Source organism: Balaenoptera borealis (genome assembly GCF_965194805.1).
Source record: "Balaenoptera borealis genome assembly, chromosome: 2".
NCBI classification, from domain to species: domain Eukaryota; kingdom Metazoa; phylum Chordata; class Mammalia; order Artiodactyla; family Balaenopteridae; genus Balaenoptera; species Balaenoptera borealis.
The window spans coordinates 119,983,617-120,000,020 of NC_138867.1; the positions used below are offsets into that span (position 1 = coordinate 119,983,617).

General features: G+C 36.0%; 1 protein-coding gene across 1 annotated transcript in view; it reads right to left on the reverse strand.

The window, feature by feature from the left end:
- Nucleotides 1-16,404, reverse strand: part of DIAPH1 (diaphanous related formin 1) — a 97,627-nt gene that overhangs the window by 16,598 nt on the left and 64,625 nt on the right. The window contains exon 18 of the mRNA XM_082378730.1: nucleotides 989-1,087. Within this exon, the coding sequence (XP_082234856.1) occupies nucleotides 989-1,087 (99 nt within the window). The remainder of the gene's footprint in view (nucleotides 1-988; nucleotides 1,088-16,404) is intronic.

The window sequence follows — 16,404 nt, forward strand, 5'->3', positions numbered from 1 at the left end:
TACAGACACTATTTAGTAATATCTGTTGCCAATGATCTAAGATTATATAGTCAAGAATAATCTAAAGGCTTACTGTTCTCATTATATCACTGACTTTACTTGTAGGTATGTGTCCTCATTACCTGTGTGATCTTGGCCAAGTCATAACATCTGAACTTTAGTTTTCTCACTGGGTAAAATGGGGACAACAGCCATGTCACTGGATCATGAGTGGGTTTTATGGAATACATACCCTTTCATCTCTGGAACACACACCTAGTATGTGCCTAATAGAGCCTGAAACCTGGCAGACCCTCAAATATTTGTTGAACAAATATTTAAATCTTCATTATGCAACATAAAGTAAGGATATCAACAGTTGAAATGAACAAAAAAATGAACATTCATCCTGATCATTAAATACTACCTATATCAACTCTGCAGAGGAGTTTCTGATCTGAAATTTGCCACCAATCAGAGTTATGAGTATAGGTAGCAAGTTCAGAACAGAACTCTTTGACGTTACTGATCCTACTCTGAGAAGTACAGGATTTACATTATTTATTCTAAACTACAAAGTTACTTTAGATTTAATGGAAGTCAAGCCAGTCACCTTTAAAGGAAATACTTAAAAGAAAATGAGAAAGAAGGAAATGTGCAGTGGCTAGAACATTTGTGTTAGATTTTCTGTGGATGCAATGGAAATAGTAAGGTCTTTGAAATAAGAAAATATGAGGTTCAACTCCCAGACCTGCCTCTTACCCGCTATGTGACTAGGCAAATTCCTAAAAGTCCTATTAGCCTTTATTTTCTTGCCGTAAAACTAGATGCTAACAATCTTGCAGTGCTATTGAAGGGATTAGATATCAGGTATTTACTATGCAATACCAGGCATACAGCAGGAACTAACAAATGGAAGTTTCATATTAAGGGACCCTGGATCCACCAGATTAAGCTCTTAGAAAAACTCCTTCATATTTCAAATTGCTGAGATCACAGAGTTACTCACAGAGATTCTGGGCTGACTTTGAATCCAACACCTTTAACTCTTTCACTTTTTTCTTTTGCACAGATTTCTTTTCTTCTCCACCTTCCTGATCCTTCTTGGCTAGCAAGGGAAAGATTAGAAAAGTATGATTAAGGACAAACCACATCTATGTCTAAATGAACTACTGTCCCAGCCTAGAGATACTCTTCACTTCCTCTCTATAAGTAATGGTCTTCCTATTAAATTCCTTCAAGGATAACCTCCTCTTTAGCCACCCACCCTTCTATTACTGACTTCCCCCTCCAGCTATAGTAAGTATATCATTTTCATTTCTTTAATAGTTAGCAATAATACTTCCCCACCCATAGCCTATCTACTTGTAGGGAACAGCAAACTTTCTTTCTGTAAAGGACCAAATAGTAAATATTTTAGACTTTGCAGACTATGTGGTCTGTCTCAACTGCTCAACTCTACCACTACAGCGTGAAAGCTGTCACAGACAATACATAAACCAATGGGCATGACTATGTTCCAATGAAACTTTACTTACAAAAACAGGTGGTCAGCCTAAGGGCTATAGTTTGCCAACCCCTGTACTAGAGTCTTCCACTGTGTTATCCTTTTGTGCTTATTATTACTTATCTTTCAAGTTCTGTCTTGATCATGAATTCCCTATAAACATTTTCTTGATTTCCCCAAATGGTTATGATCTCTCTCTCTGAATCCCCACTGAATGTGATACTTTTTTATAGCAAGTCCTCTCACTGACTTTGTCATAAGCACATATAATCTCTCCTCTACAAGATAAGGACTTTGTTATTCCTCTTTGAAAAATCTCATGGCATAAAAATATATTCCTAGTATATAAATATCATGTTGCTACACACACAAGAAGGTATAATATACTGCTTTCCTTCTACGCTCTTCTCAGATTACCCAAAACCAATGTATTCTTCTCTGATAAATGTAGTCACTCTCTGCTTTGATTAACTAATTTTCATGGTATTTGTTACTTAGATTTCATTCAACAATTAATAATTCAATGTTCATGACATTTCATATATATCATCTTGATCTTTCTAAATCCTGTGTTACTTTTTAAGTGTGGATACCTTCCCACCCCATTTGGATTTTGAACTTCAAGAGCATGGGCAAAGTAATTCTTCACTATATCACTCCCTCAGCACCTAGCATGACAGCAACATTCTCTCAAAAATGATTTACACTGCCTGTTGAGAAGGATTCAGCAGCAGATAGAAAGAGAAACAGGAACTGTTCTGGACAGACAATTGTAAAATATTTTGTCAACTTTTCAGAAAGCCTTATGGTACTATCTCTTTAAGGAGTATCAAGAAAGTGACAAAGCTAGTTGCTTTTGAGGAGAGGAATGGCGTGCTTGACTATGGAAGAGGGAGGAATACTATTCAACACAAACCCTGTTATACTGGTTGAGTTTTAAACCATATGAAAAGTATTACCTGGTATAAATAAATAAGAAAGCGAACAAAAAAGGAAGTTATATGGCAAAAGGTACAAGGAACTATTAATAAAAAAACACATCCTTTGGCTTGAGAGTTCTAACTTGAAGAAGGAAAATGCTAAATAGATGAAGATTAGTTATTTAAATAAAGACTTATTGAGTACCTGCATGTGCCAGGCTCTGTTCTGGGTACCAGGAATAAAACAAAACAGAAAAATAGAGAAAAACTCCTGCCTTCATGGAACTTATATTCTAATAAAGAGAAATAGACAATAAACCAGCTAATAGACAAAATAGTACATTAGGTGGTCATAAGTGCTATGAAAAGAAAACCAAGTAAGGAAGAGAACTGGGGGATTTGATGAGGGGACGGATTATAACTTTACCGGGATGACCAGGGAAGGTCTTAGTGAGAATGTGACATGACTGTAAAGACCTTTTAGAAGGTGAGAAAGCAAAGCAATTCAGGCAGAGAGAACAACAAATGCAAAGGCCTGAGACAGAAGCAGGCCCTGATGTGCTAAAGGAAAAGCAAAAAGGTCATTATTGGTGGAGTAGATGGAATGAGAGGGAGAGCTGGAGCTGAAGTCAGAGAGGCCCTAAAGACAGATCATATAAAAAAATGAAAACCATGGGTAGTCAGATAAAAATTGAGACTTAAAACATCCAGACTGTATCACAAAACCTTAGAAGCAGAGAGGCAAAGTACAAGTAAATCTCTCATTTTATACAGATAAAGTGAAAAGATACAGAGTCACTGGTGATGTTGAAAAATAGAAAAAACAGATTCAACTTTTTGCCTGGCAATAAGATAAAAATAAATGAAAAGTATAAATACAAGAAAGGGATGAAAAAGTCCTTTCTGTGGAAGATATAACTATATGTAGAATTCAAGACAACTACTAGAAGTAATGAAGAGCTACTAATGAATAATTCAGTAAAGATGACAGATAAAAGACAAGCATATGGGTTTCCAGTTTCACCAAAATGGAGTAGCCCCATGTGGAGGAAATACTATTATATTTAAAAATTGGGGAAGGTAAAGGGACCTAAATGGAAATACAGTTTCTACACTTCACGCGGACTGGTAAAACACTGATATCATTAGACTGGGAAAAGTTATGTGTGTATAATGTAATACCTAGAGCAACACCTAAGCAAACTGTATAAAGTGATATACTCAGGCATTATAAATAAATTAAAATGGAATAAAAAATATTCAAAAAAAACACAGAAAAGTAAGAAAAGAGAAAAGGAGGAAGCATACAGAAAACAAATAACACAGTGGCAGACTTAAGCCCTAAAATATCAGTAGTTACATTTAATATAAACGGTCTAAATACACCAATTAACTGAGATTGGCTGTAGTGTAAGTACCTGACCATTTGTTTTTTTTTTAATTGTAATATAAGTACCTGATAATAAGCTTTTGATTGCTGAGGCATCCACTTCAAAGACATCCATCTTGAATAAACATATTGCCAGCTACACAACTAGATAAAGAACCAGGCCACCATCCATGAAGTTCCCCTTTTAGAAAGCCATGGGTGACCTACATAACTGATCATTAGAGGGACCCTGTTTTTCCTTTTGTGCACTTCAATTCCCGCTCTCATGTTTTAAATTCACCAATAAAGAGTGAACCCATGAAACCCTAGGCACCTCACCCTCAACCCCAATAAAGGCAGAAGCCCAGGGATGACCTGCAGCCCCCTACCCATCTCTCTTCCTGTGACCTCAATGTGTGGCCTGAGACATGTCATGTCAGGACCTGTGAGCAATAAAACCTTGCTTGTTCTCTGATGCTTGTTGCTGAGGTGCATCTTGCAATCCTAATAAGAACCACAAGGGCTGGTCCAGCCACAACACTGGCCCAGGTGAGTGCCCCCAGGCATTCCCAGGCAACAGCATTAGTAGGCTAAGACCTACACAAAACACGGCAGAGTGGATTAACAAAAGACCCAACAATATGCTGTCTGTAAGAAACTTTCTTCAAATACAAAGGCTGAATGTAAAAGGCTGAAAACAGATATACCGTGCAAACCTTAATTAAAAAAAAAAGTAGAGTGGCTATATTCTATCCAGTGAATAGATTTCAGAGCAAAGAAAATAGCTGGAGACAAAGAGGGACATTACATGATGATTAAAGGATCAATCCACCAGGAAGACATAACAATCTTAAATGTGTATGCACCAAACAACAGAGCCTTAAATATAAGAAAAAAAAACTGATAGAGATGAAATGAGGAAACCAGCATAGCCAAGCCACAATAATACTTCAAGGCATTAATACCCTATCTCAGTAATGGGTGGAACTCTATACAAAAAATCAACAAGGATATAGCAGTGAAGAGTAAAATCAATCAACAGGGTCTAATTGATATATACATACATAGAACACTTCACCCAACAACAGCAGAATACATTTTTTTAAAGTGCTCACAGAATATCCACCAAGAAAAATATCCACCTGGGCCATAAAATAAACCTCAACAAATTTAAAGGATTAAAATCATAGAGCGTGTTCTCTGACCATAATGGAATCAAACGATAAATCAATAACAGAAAGATAACAGGAAAACATCCAAACACTTGGAAACTAAAGAACCACTTCTAAATAATTTGTGGGTCAAAGAGGAAATCTCACAATAAATTTTAAAAATACATTAGAAATGAATGAAAATGAAAGTACAACATATCAAAATATATGGGGCATAGCTGAAGCAATGCTGACAGGGAAATTGACAGTGCTAAGTTTATATTAGAAAAGAAGAGCTCAAATCAGTAATCTAATTTCCTAATTCAACAAAGTAGAAAAAGAAAAAAAAATAAACCCAAAGCAAGCAGAAGGAAGGAAATATAAAAGAACAGAAATCAGTAACAATGAAAACAACAGAAAAAAAAATCAACGACGCAAAAAGCTGATTTAAAAAATAAATTAATAAAATAGATACACCTCTAGAAAGACTGACAAAGATAAAAAGAGAGAAGACCTATCTCTCCAACATCAGGAATGAAACAATGTCACTTTAGGTCCTGCAGCCATCAAAAGGATAACAAGGGAATAATACAAACAACTTAGTACTCATAAACTGAACAATTTACCAAAAAATGGACCAATTCCTCAAAACCCACAAACTACTGAAACTCAACCAAGATAAAACAGATAACTTGAGTACTACTGAAATCATTTAAAAAACTGAATTCATAACTAAAAGTCTCCTGAACAGAAAATCTCCTGGCCAAACGGTTTCACTAGAGAATTCTACCAAACATTTCAAGAAAAATTAATGCCAATCTCCTCCAAAAAATAAAAAAGGAAGAAATACTTCCTACTTCATTTTATGAATGCCACCAAATTATCCACTTTAAATGGTTAATTTTATGTTAAGTGAATTTCACCTTAATAAAAAAATCTGTAATTTTTAAACACCTGTTTAAGATATTTAAAATCACTAATTAAATCAGTGAAATTTGAATATGGATTGTATATTAGATAACAGTATTATATCAATGACAAATTTCCTAAATGTGATAATTACACTGTAGTTATGAAAAAGAAAGTCCTTATACTTGGGAAAGGCATGCAGAAGAACTTAGGGGTAACGGGCCATGATGTTGGTACTTTATCTCAAACAGTTCAGTTAAAAAAAAAAAAAAGAGAATATTCACAGCAGCATTATTCATAATAGCCAAAACACAGAAACAACCCAATGTCCATCAACTGACAAATGGAAAGACAAAATGTGGTATATCTATACAGTAGAGTAGTATTCGGCCATAAAAAGGAATGAAGTGCTAATACATGCTAAAACACGGGTGAACCTTGCAAACATCATGATTAGTGAAAATGTCAGACACAAAAGTGTACATATTGTATGATTACACTGATACAAAACATCTAGGATAGGCAAATTCAGAGACAGAAAGTAGATCAGTGGTTGCCAAGTTGGGGGAAAAAGAAGTAGAGAGTGACTGCTAATGAACTGAGGGTTTCTTTTGTGTGTAATGAGAATGTTCTAGAATTAATTCAATGGCTGCACCACTTTGTGATATACAAAAGACCATGGAATTGTACACATTAAGGGTGAATTACATCTTAATACATAAATAAATACATACATGCATACAATGAACCACAGGTCTAGATAGAAACCCTAAAACTATTAACCTTCTAAAAGAAATCATATGGAATTCCCTGGTGGTCCAGTGGTTAGGACTTGGTGGTTTCACTGCCATGGCCCAGGTTCAATCCCTAGTCGGGGAACTAAGCTCTCACAAGCTGTGCAGCACAGCCAAAAAGAAAAAAGAAGACATCAGAAAAATTTTCACCAGTTTGGAGTGGGCAAAGATCTCTCAGAAATAAAAAAGTACAAACCATGTGGTAGGAAGAATCCTAAGTTGGCATCCTGGGATTTTCTTGGAGTTCTAGGAAACTAGGAGTTTCCCTCCTGGTGCACATACCCTGTATAATCCTTTCCCTTGAATGTGAGTGGGCTTGACTTATTCTGGTGAGCCCTTTTAAACAAGGGTTTAGAGCTCAGAGACAAGAGAAGTCAGAGAGATTTGAAACTGAAGCAGACGCTCTCTTGTTTTTCTTGAAAAAGCAACCGCCATGTTGTGGAGAAGGCCATGTGGCAGGAAATGGTGGGCAGCCTCCAGGAGCTGAGAACAGCCACTGGCTGATGACCAGCCAGAAAAGAGTAACCTGTGTCCTACAATTATAAGGAACTGGATTCAGCCAAATACCACATGAGCGTGGCAAAGGACACTGAGCTCCAGAAGGCAATGCAGCCCAGCCAGAACCTTGACTTCAGTTTGGCGTGACCGTGAGCAGAGGATCTAGCTAACTTGGATTCCAGACCCATGCAAACTGTGAGATAATAAATCTATGTTGTCTTAAACTGCTAAGTTTGTGGTAATTTGTTCACAGCAATAGAAGATAACACAAAACATAAAAGAAAAAATTGATAAAGTGGACTCTATAAAAATTTAAAAGTTTTATTCTTCAGAGACACTGTTAAAAAATAAAAAGACAAGCAACACACTGGGAGAAAATGCCTGCAAAACACATTTTTGATAAAGGACTAGCGTTCAGAACATATAAAAAAAGTCTCATGAGTCAACCATAAGAAAACAAACAGGGGCTGGGCTTCCCTGGTGGCGCAGTGGTTGAGAATCTGCCTGCTAATGCAGGGGACACGGGTTCGAGCCCTGGTCTGGGAAGATCCCACATGCCGTGGAGCAACTAGGCCTGTGAGCCACAACTACTGAGCCTGTGCTCCGCAACAAGAGAGGCCGCGCTAGTCAGAGGCCGCGCTAGTGAGAGGCCCGTGCACCGCGATGAAGAGTGGCCCCCGCTTGCCGCAACTGGAGAAAGCCCTCGCACAGAAACGAAGACCCAACACAGCCAAAAATAAATAAATAAATAAATAAATAAATTCAAAATGTCCCCATTCCTCTACCTTTATTTAAAAAAAAAAAAAAAAAGAAAGAAAGAAAACAAACAACCCAGTTTTTTAAAACAGGCAAAAGACATTTGGACACTTCACCAGAGAAGATACACAGATGGTACATAAGCACAGAGAAGGATGCTCAACATCATTAAGTCATTAGGAATATGAACTAAGAACTAAATTAATTAGGAATTAAAACTATAACGCCCAACCCACTAGAATCACTAAAATGGAAAAACAAAACTGACGATACTAAGTGCTGGTGAGGATGCAAAGCACCTGCAACTCTCATACATTGATAGTGGAAATGAAAAAAATGGTACAGCCACTTTGGAAAGTAAAGTGAAAACAGTTTGGCAGTTTCTTATACAGTTAAACATACATTTATTGAAACATATGACCCAACAATCCCATTCCTAGGTATCTGTCCAAGAAAAAGAAAAACATGTATGTGCAGACAATATCTTGTACGCAAATGTTTCTATTGGCTTTATTCATAAATGCCAAAAACTGGATTCAACCCAAATGTCCATCAACCAGTGAATGGACATAAGGAAATACTACTCAGCAATAAAAAGGAATGACCACGCATGCAAACAACATGGACAGATCTCAAACACATGATGCTTGGTGAAAGAATCCAGACTTCAAAGACTCCTCAGTGTATGATTCCATTTATATGACATTCCGGAAAAGACAAAAACTGTAGGGACAAGAAAACACATCAGCTCCTGCCAGGGCCTAGTGGTGAGGAGAGGGGATGGACAAATGGGGAGGAGGAAACTTTAAGAGCGATGAAAATGTTCTCTATCTTTACATGGCTGTATACATTTGTCAAAATTCACAAAAATGTACACATAAAAAGGGTAAATCTTACTGTATGCAAATTACGCCTCAGTAAACCTGACTAAACACACTGTATCTTCAAGGCCAATAAAATATATTAGTATAAAGCTATAGTAACTCTAAGAGTGATAATGAAAGAAGAACAAATGAAGTTCTTAATAATAAATAATAATAAATAGAAGAGATTCTAGAAATAGACATGAAACACATTTATATGCTAAAGTAAAAACTCAGATTAATTAAAAAAAGTATAGTCTAACACAGGAGTTGGTAAACTTTCTTAAATGACCAGAAAGTAAATATACGGCTCTGTGGGCCACACAGTTTCTGTTGGAACTACTCAACTCTGCTGGTGTAATATTAAAGAAGTCATAGCCAATATGTAATCAAATGGGCATGGCCACATTCCAATAAAACTTTATTAACAAAAATGGGTTGGTCATAGTTTTCAGACTCCTGATCTAATCAATAGTGTTGGAACAACTGGCTCTCCATTTTAAAGGAAAATAGTTAGATCCTAACTTTACACTATTCACAAAAACAAATTCCAGATACATTAAACAGCTAAATGTTAAAAACCAAAATACAGTATTATTTTGAATAAATGAAAACTTTCCTAAGAATAACACAAAATCAAGATGGTATAAAGGAAAAGACAGACTGATTTGAGTACATAAAATTTTTGTTTTTCAATGTGAAAATCATCATAAAATATATGAAATGAAAATTTCCATTTCCAGTATTGGGGGTCAAGTCTCCCATGGAAAAACATCTAAAAATGCTGGTATGGTATTTTAAAAAATCACCTTGAAGCACAGAAGAGCTGAGAAGATGATGAATTGCTCCAGAGAAAACAGTGAGCAAAACACTGGAGCATTGTTCCTGTATCAGTTTGAGGGCTTTGTGCAGCAAGGGTACACAGGGATCAAGATCCAGTTTCTGCCTAACGTGGGGAATCTCATACGAGACTCTCTCCTCTTTAGCTGGGAACCCAAAAGGCTACATCCTCAGAGATAAAAGTGATCACAACAGGCTTGCACTTGGGAGCCCTAGAGAGCCTACACTCTAGGAAGAGGGTGAACCAGAGGTAGATCAAGCCTTTCCAAAACCACAACCAAACCTTGGCATAGCTCACTTCCTGACTGCATGGAGGTGATCAGCCCACACACGTATCTACCTAGAGAGGAAAACACAATAGGAACGGACTTAGGCATGATCCAGACATTGGAGCTTTAAAGTAATGATAGCTAACATGTTCAAGGATATTGAGGGAAAAATAAAAATAGATGAAGACGGAGAAGTTTACTGGAGAACTAGAATTTATTAAAAAAAAATAAATAAATGGACATTCTAGAACCAAATGAAATTAAGAGCTCTATAGATGGGTTTAACTAGAGACACAATAGAAGTTAGTGAATTGCAAGACAGATCAATAAAAAAGATACAAACTACAGCAGAGGGATAAAAGATGGAAAGTAACAAAAAGAGTGCAAGGGACATGTGTGTAACTGGAGGCCCAGAAAGAGAAGAAAAAATTGGACAGAGCAATTAACAATATGGTGCTGTACATGTAAAAACTCGTTAAGAGGATAGATCTCATGTTAAGTGTTCTTCCAACAAAAATGAAAATGAAAACAAGGGGACTTAAGAAATCTTTTGGAGGTGATGGATATGTTTACTACCTTGATTGCAGTGATGGTATCACAGGTATATGCATATGTCCAAACTCATCAAAATGTATACATTAAGTATGTGCAATTTTTTGTATATTAAATATACCTGAATAAAGCTGAAGGCTGGAGAAGGGGGAGAAATGTGACTTGGAGCATGGGAAAAGTCCCAGGATTTCAGTCTCAAACAGAAGCCTTAGGTACTCAGAGAAAGTAAAATATTAAAAATAACAAAACTAAAACAAAAAAGCCCCATGACACACACACGTAAAACGGAATGCTAAATGTGATATTCACTGGCACTGAATTTGAAAGCAAAATAAAATGTCAATAATTAAAACAAAAAAACAAGAAAAATTAGACAGGAGCAATATTTGAAGAGAAAATATTTGTTCTAAAAGTGATGAAGACTTCAACACACAGAATCAAAAGCTCAGAGAACCCCAAGTATGAATACAAAGAAAACCACACCATAGCACATTATCACAGTAAAACTGCTAAAAGCCAGAGTAAAAAGAAAATTCTCAAAGTAGCAGGAGGTGGAACATATCTTCAAATGAATAACAATAACACTGACAGTGGAGGGTTTTGTTTGTTTGTTTCTTAAGGGAAAACAAAAAATATCTTTCAAAAATGTAAGTGAAATAAAGATATATCCAGACAAAAACAGAGAATTCATTACAAGTAGACCTGAACTAAAATAAATAGTAAAGGGGATATTTATTTATTCAAGCAGAAAATAAAGTATCCCAAAAGGAAATACAGAAATGCAGGTAGGAAGGAAAAACACTAGAAAGGAGTTTTTAAGTGAATACTGATATTATAAAATAATAGTAAAAATGTTTGTAGGGTTTAAAAAATATGTAGAATAGGGGCTTCCCTGGTGGCGCAGTGGTTGAGAATCTGCCTGCTAATGCAGGGGACACGGGTTCGAGCCGTGGTCTGGGAAGATCTCACATGCCGCGGAGCAACTGGGCCCGTGAGCCACAGCTACTGAGCCTGCGCGTCTGGAGCCTGCGCTCCGCAACAAGAGAGGCCACGATAGTGAGAGGCCCGTGCAGCACGATGAAGAGTGGCCCCCACTCGCCGCAACTAGAGAAAGCCCTCTCACAGAAACGAAGACCCAGCACAGCCAAAAATAAATAATTAATTAAAAAAAAAAGAATATGTCATCCCGATCTGTAAACATCCAACAACATTTTAAAAAAAAGAAAAAAAAATATGTAGAATTAAAATGCATGAAATCCATGATTCAAAAGATGTGTAGTACATAGAGTTAAAATACTGTAAAGTTCTAACATTACCTGGAAGGTGGTAAAAGTTCTAATATTTATTAGGTTGTAATAGGTCAAGCATGCATGTTGTAATTTCTAAGGTATATACACTAAAAGGATAGTTAAAAAAAAAAATGCGTAACTAAGAACAGGGGAAATGTGAAGTAATAAAGTTTTAAATGAATCAGTAAGAAGAACAGAAAAAAAGGCTGTAAATTGGAAAAATCAAACAGAAAACAAAGAGCAATTTGGTATATATCAATTCAAGTGGATTAAATACTTTGCAATGAAAAGACTAAGATCATCAGACTGGATTTACAAAACACACACACTAAATATGTACTGCTTACAAGGGACACACCTTAAATAAAGACACAGAAGTCTTAGGACAAAATAGTGGAAGAAAATATACTACCCAAAAGAAAGCTGATGTAGCTGTACTAATATCAGATAAAGATTTTATCTGTAATAATGCTACTGCCTTGAATAGACACATTTCATAGTGATAAAGGGTCAATCCACAAGGAAAATATGATCATTCTAAATCTAAATACATCCAATAATTTAGTTTCAAAATATATAAAGTAAAAATTGACTGAACTAAAAGAAAAGGGTAAATCCATAACTACAGCGGAAGAATTAACACCCTTTGTACAGTAACTAATAAAACAAGCAGACAAAAACTTGGAAGGGATACAGAAAATATGAACACATCTAACAAACTTGACCTAATTGATGCATTAGAACAATGCATCCAACAATGACAAATTACACCTTTCTTTTCATACACACACAGCACATTTACCAAAATTTACCATATGCTGGGCAAACCAACAAATTTCAAAGGATAGAAATCATTCAAAGTATTTTCTCTGATCACACTAGCATTGCATTAAGTTGGAAATCAGTAAAAGGATAACTACAAAGTTCCCAATTATTTGGATACTGAATAAATATCCAAATAACTCTGGAGTCAGTGAAGAAATCACAAAAGAAATTAGAAAATATTTTGAACAGAATGAAATCAACATATTACATAGAACAGACAGAACTAATAGAAAATACAAAATAAGATGGTAGATTTAAATCCAAATATTTCAGTAATTATGTTAAATGCAGACAGACTCTATGCTCCACTTAAGACCAACACTGTAAATGATGAAGGTACATTAATATTAGACAGTTTTCCAGGCAACAAAAAGCATTAAAAAGATAAACAGGGACATACTATAACAATAAAAGTTTTAGTTTGTCAGGAAAATATAAGAATTTTGAATTTGTATGCACCTAATAACAACACACATTCATGTATTAAGATATATAAAGCACCAAAAAAGGACAAGCTTAATCTAATCATGAGGATACATTAGGCAAATCCATACTGAGGGAAATTCTACAAACTAACTGGTCTATACTCTTTAAAAAATGTCAAGATATTAAAAGATAAAGACCAAGGAACTACAATGAGGAGTCTGACTCCATTTTTGGTTTAACGGTTGACAGCTGTTAAGCCTCACCTCTCTCACTTCACCTTGTGCCTCACATCTGGGCAAAGGAACACGGAGGCCTCACTGCTCCCTCCTTGGTGCCAGTGGAGATTCAGACTATGCAAGGTCCTTGTGCAGGAACTCTAAGCCTGGCCCTACCCTAAGCACAATAAAAACTTAGGCCAGTCTCCTTTCCTTGCCCTTTCAAGCCTGCTTGAGAGGACTATTCTCCTCTTCCCAGAGACCTCAATCATTTAAGTTAATAAACCTTTTCATACCCTCTTGGTGTGTGTGGGGCATCATCATTCTTGACATCCAAACTAAATTTTGAGTAGGGGTCCATATACCTTTGCAGGAGACCATAACAGAAATTATTCTCAATTAAAGAATATAAGGGACAACTGAATGCAATGCATGATCCAGTATTTTTTCTGTAAAGGATGTCACTGTGACAATTGGCAAAATCTAAAGGTCAGATTAAATAACATTATTACATTAATGTTAATTTCCTAATTTTGATATGTGGTTATGGATCTACTATTAGCAAATGCACACCAAAGGATAAAGAGGCAACTGATCTGTATGCTTCAGAAAAAAAATAATCACACACACACAGAAGGGTAAAGCAAATGTGGTAAAATGTTAACATCTCAGGAATGTGGTAAAGCACGTGCAGGAAATTTTTTGCTATATTCTAGCAAGTTTTCTGTAAGTCTGAAATTGATATAAAAAGTTGATATAAAAAATTAAAAGAAAAAATATAAAGCAAAAACTGACAGAATTACAATGCTAAATCCACAAAGTGGGATGTTTCAACCATTTCTCTAAGTAACTGATAAAACAAGCAAACAAAAAGTAAAGATACAGAAAATTTAAGCAACACAATTAACAAACAGGACCTAATGGAGATATATACAACACTTCATGCAACTGAAGAACAAATACATGAATTTCAAGTGCACATAGAACATTTATAATATTTAACAATATTCAGAGTCATAAAGGAAAACTCCACACATTTCTTAAGACTGAAATCACAAGAGCAGTGACCAGTTAGGCCTCCCCTCCTAAAGTACTGATTGTCAGTGCATATTAGCCAGGTGGTGCACTTTAGCTACCTTGGACAATGCTACCAAGTATGCTGGGAAGGGAGGAAGCCCTCTCTGCATGTGGAAGAGCCCATGTTTGGACTCCCCTTCTTCTGACGTTGCAACAATAACAGTAACAACCAGACAACCATGACATGTGGGTGGAGTCCATCAGGTAATGCTGTGCGAAGTAAACTACCTCAAGGTATGAAATCACCTCAGCAATTACTTTCCTTTTTATTCCCCCCACCTCTTCTCTTTTTTTAAAATCTTTTTTTCTTTGTGGCTTGCTGATTTCATATAAAAAAGAAAAGCAAAGCAAAAAGCAAAAAAACCCCCCAAAAAACAAAAAACAAGAGCACTGACCAAAATGCAACTAGCTAGAAATTAATAAGACATTTAAAAAAAAATCCTGAGAACTCACAGGGGTAGACAGAATAATGGTTCCCCAAAGATATCCACATCCTAATTCAATGTTACATACAAAAAGTACATTGCAGGTGTGGTAAAGTTGATCTTGAGATGAGAGGATTATTCTGGATTACCTGGTTGATCCAATGTAATTACAAGGATCCTTATAAGAAGGAGGTAGGAGGGTCACAGCGAGAGAAGAGACATGGTGACAGAAGCAGAGGAGAGAAAGAGAGAGACAGAGATAGAGATATGAAGATGCTATGATGCTAACTTTGAAGATGGAGAAGGGGCCCTAAGCCAAGGAATGCAGGCAGCCTCTAGAAGCTGGAAAAGGCAAGGAAACGGATTCTCCCCTAAAGCCTCCAAAGGAAACACAGCTCTGTCAAAACCTTGATATTAGGACTGTGGACTCCAAATAAATTTATATTCCTGTTAAGTCACTAAATTTGTGGTAATTTGTTATAGCAGCAATAGGAAATTAATACATTCCATATATTTAGAAATAAAGTACTTCTCAATAACCCATGAAAAGAAATCATAATGAAAATCAAAATTTATTGGACTGAATAATAAAAATGCTTCCTGTTATGGACCGAGTAGTGTTCCTCCCAAATTCATATGTTGAAGCCCTAACATGCCCCATGGCCCCCTGCCTGCACCCGCCACCACCCGGTGCTTCAGAATATGGCTGTATTTGGAGACAGGGTTTTTAAAGAGGTGATTAAGTTAAAAGGAGGCTCTTAGGGTGGACCCTGCTCAACCTGACTGGCGTCCCTGTAAGAAGAAAAATCTGGACAGACAAGGAGACACCAGGAATGCAGGCACATAGGAAAAGACCATGTGAAGACATGGTGAGAAGGCAGCATATGCAACCCAAGGGAAAACGCGTCAGAAGAAACCAGAACTGCTGACACCTAAATCTAGGACTTCTACCCTCCAGACCTATGAGAAATAAATATCTGTTTTTTAAGCCACCATGTCCGTGGTACACTATGGCAGCCTTAATAAGCTAATACACTTCCTATTAAAACTTAAGGGCTACACCTAAAACAGAAACTTAGTGTCAAACACATATATGGAAAAAAATAAAAAAGACCAAAAAGTAATGAGTTAACTACTCATTTCAAGAAATTAGAATTAGAACAGTAAAAGAAACCCTAAAGAAAAATTTTAAAAGAAAATACAGGTAAAAGCAGAAATTAATGATCTATAACAGAGATTAACAAAGCCAATAGTTCTTTTTTTTTTTTTTTTTTAAGACTCGTAAATTCAGAAAACCTCTGGTGAGACTGATCAGTATTTAAAAATGAGAGAGTAATTAGGCATCCAACGTCGGGAACAAGCGCCACAAAAAACAAAAACAAAAATGGAAATGAATAAATATGCTTCAGGCATTAAAATAAATAATTTCATACAAAATATATGTGAGAATTTAGATGAAATGGACAAATTTCTAGAAAAATGTATCTTAACCAAAACTGACTCAATAAGAGAAAACCTGATCAGTCCCTATAACTATGAAAGCTATTAAATTGGTAGTCAGTGTTTCCTAGGAGACCCAGATGACTTTGCCAGCCAATTATTTCAAACAGTCAAGGAATAAATAATTCCCCTAATCTTATGTAAAAATTCTTCCACAGTATAGAAAATGGAAATATTCCTCAAGTCACACTATGAGGCTAGTATAATCTTAATAGCAAAATGCAAAAGAACAAAAAATCA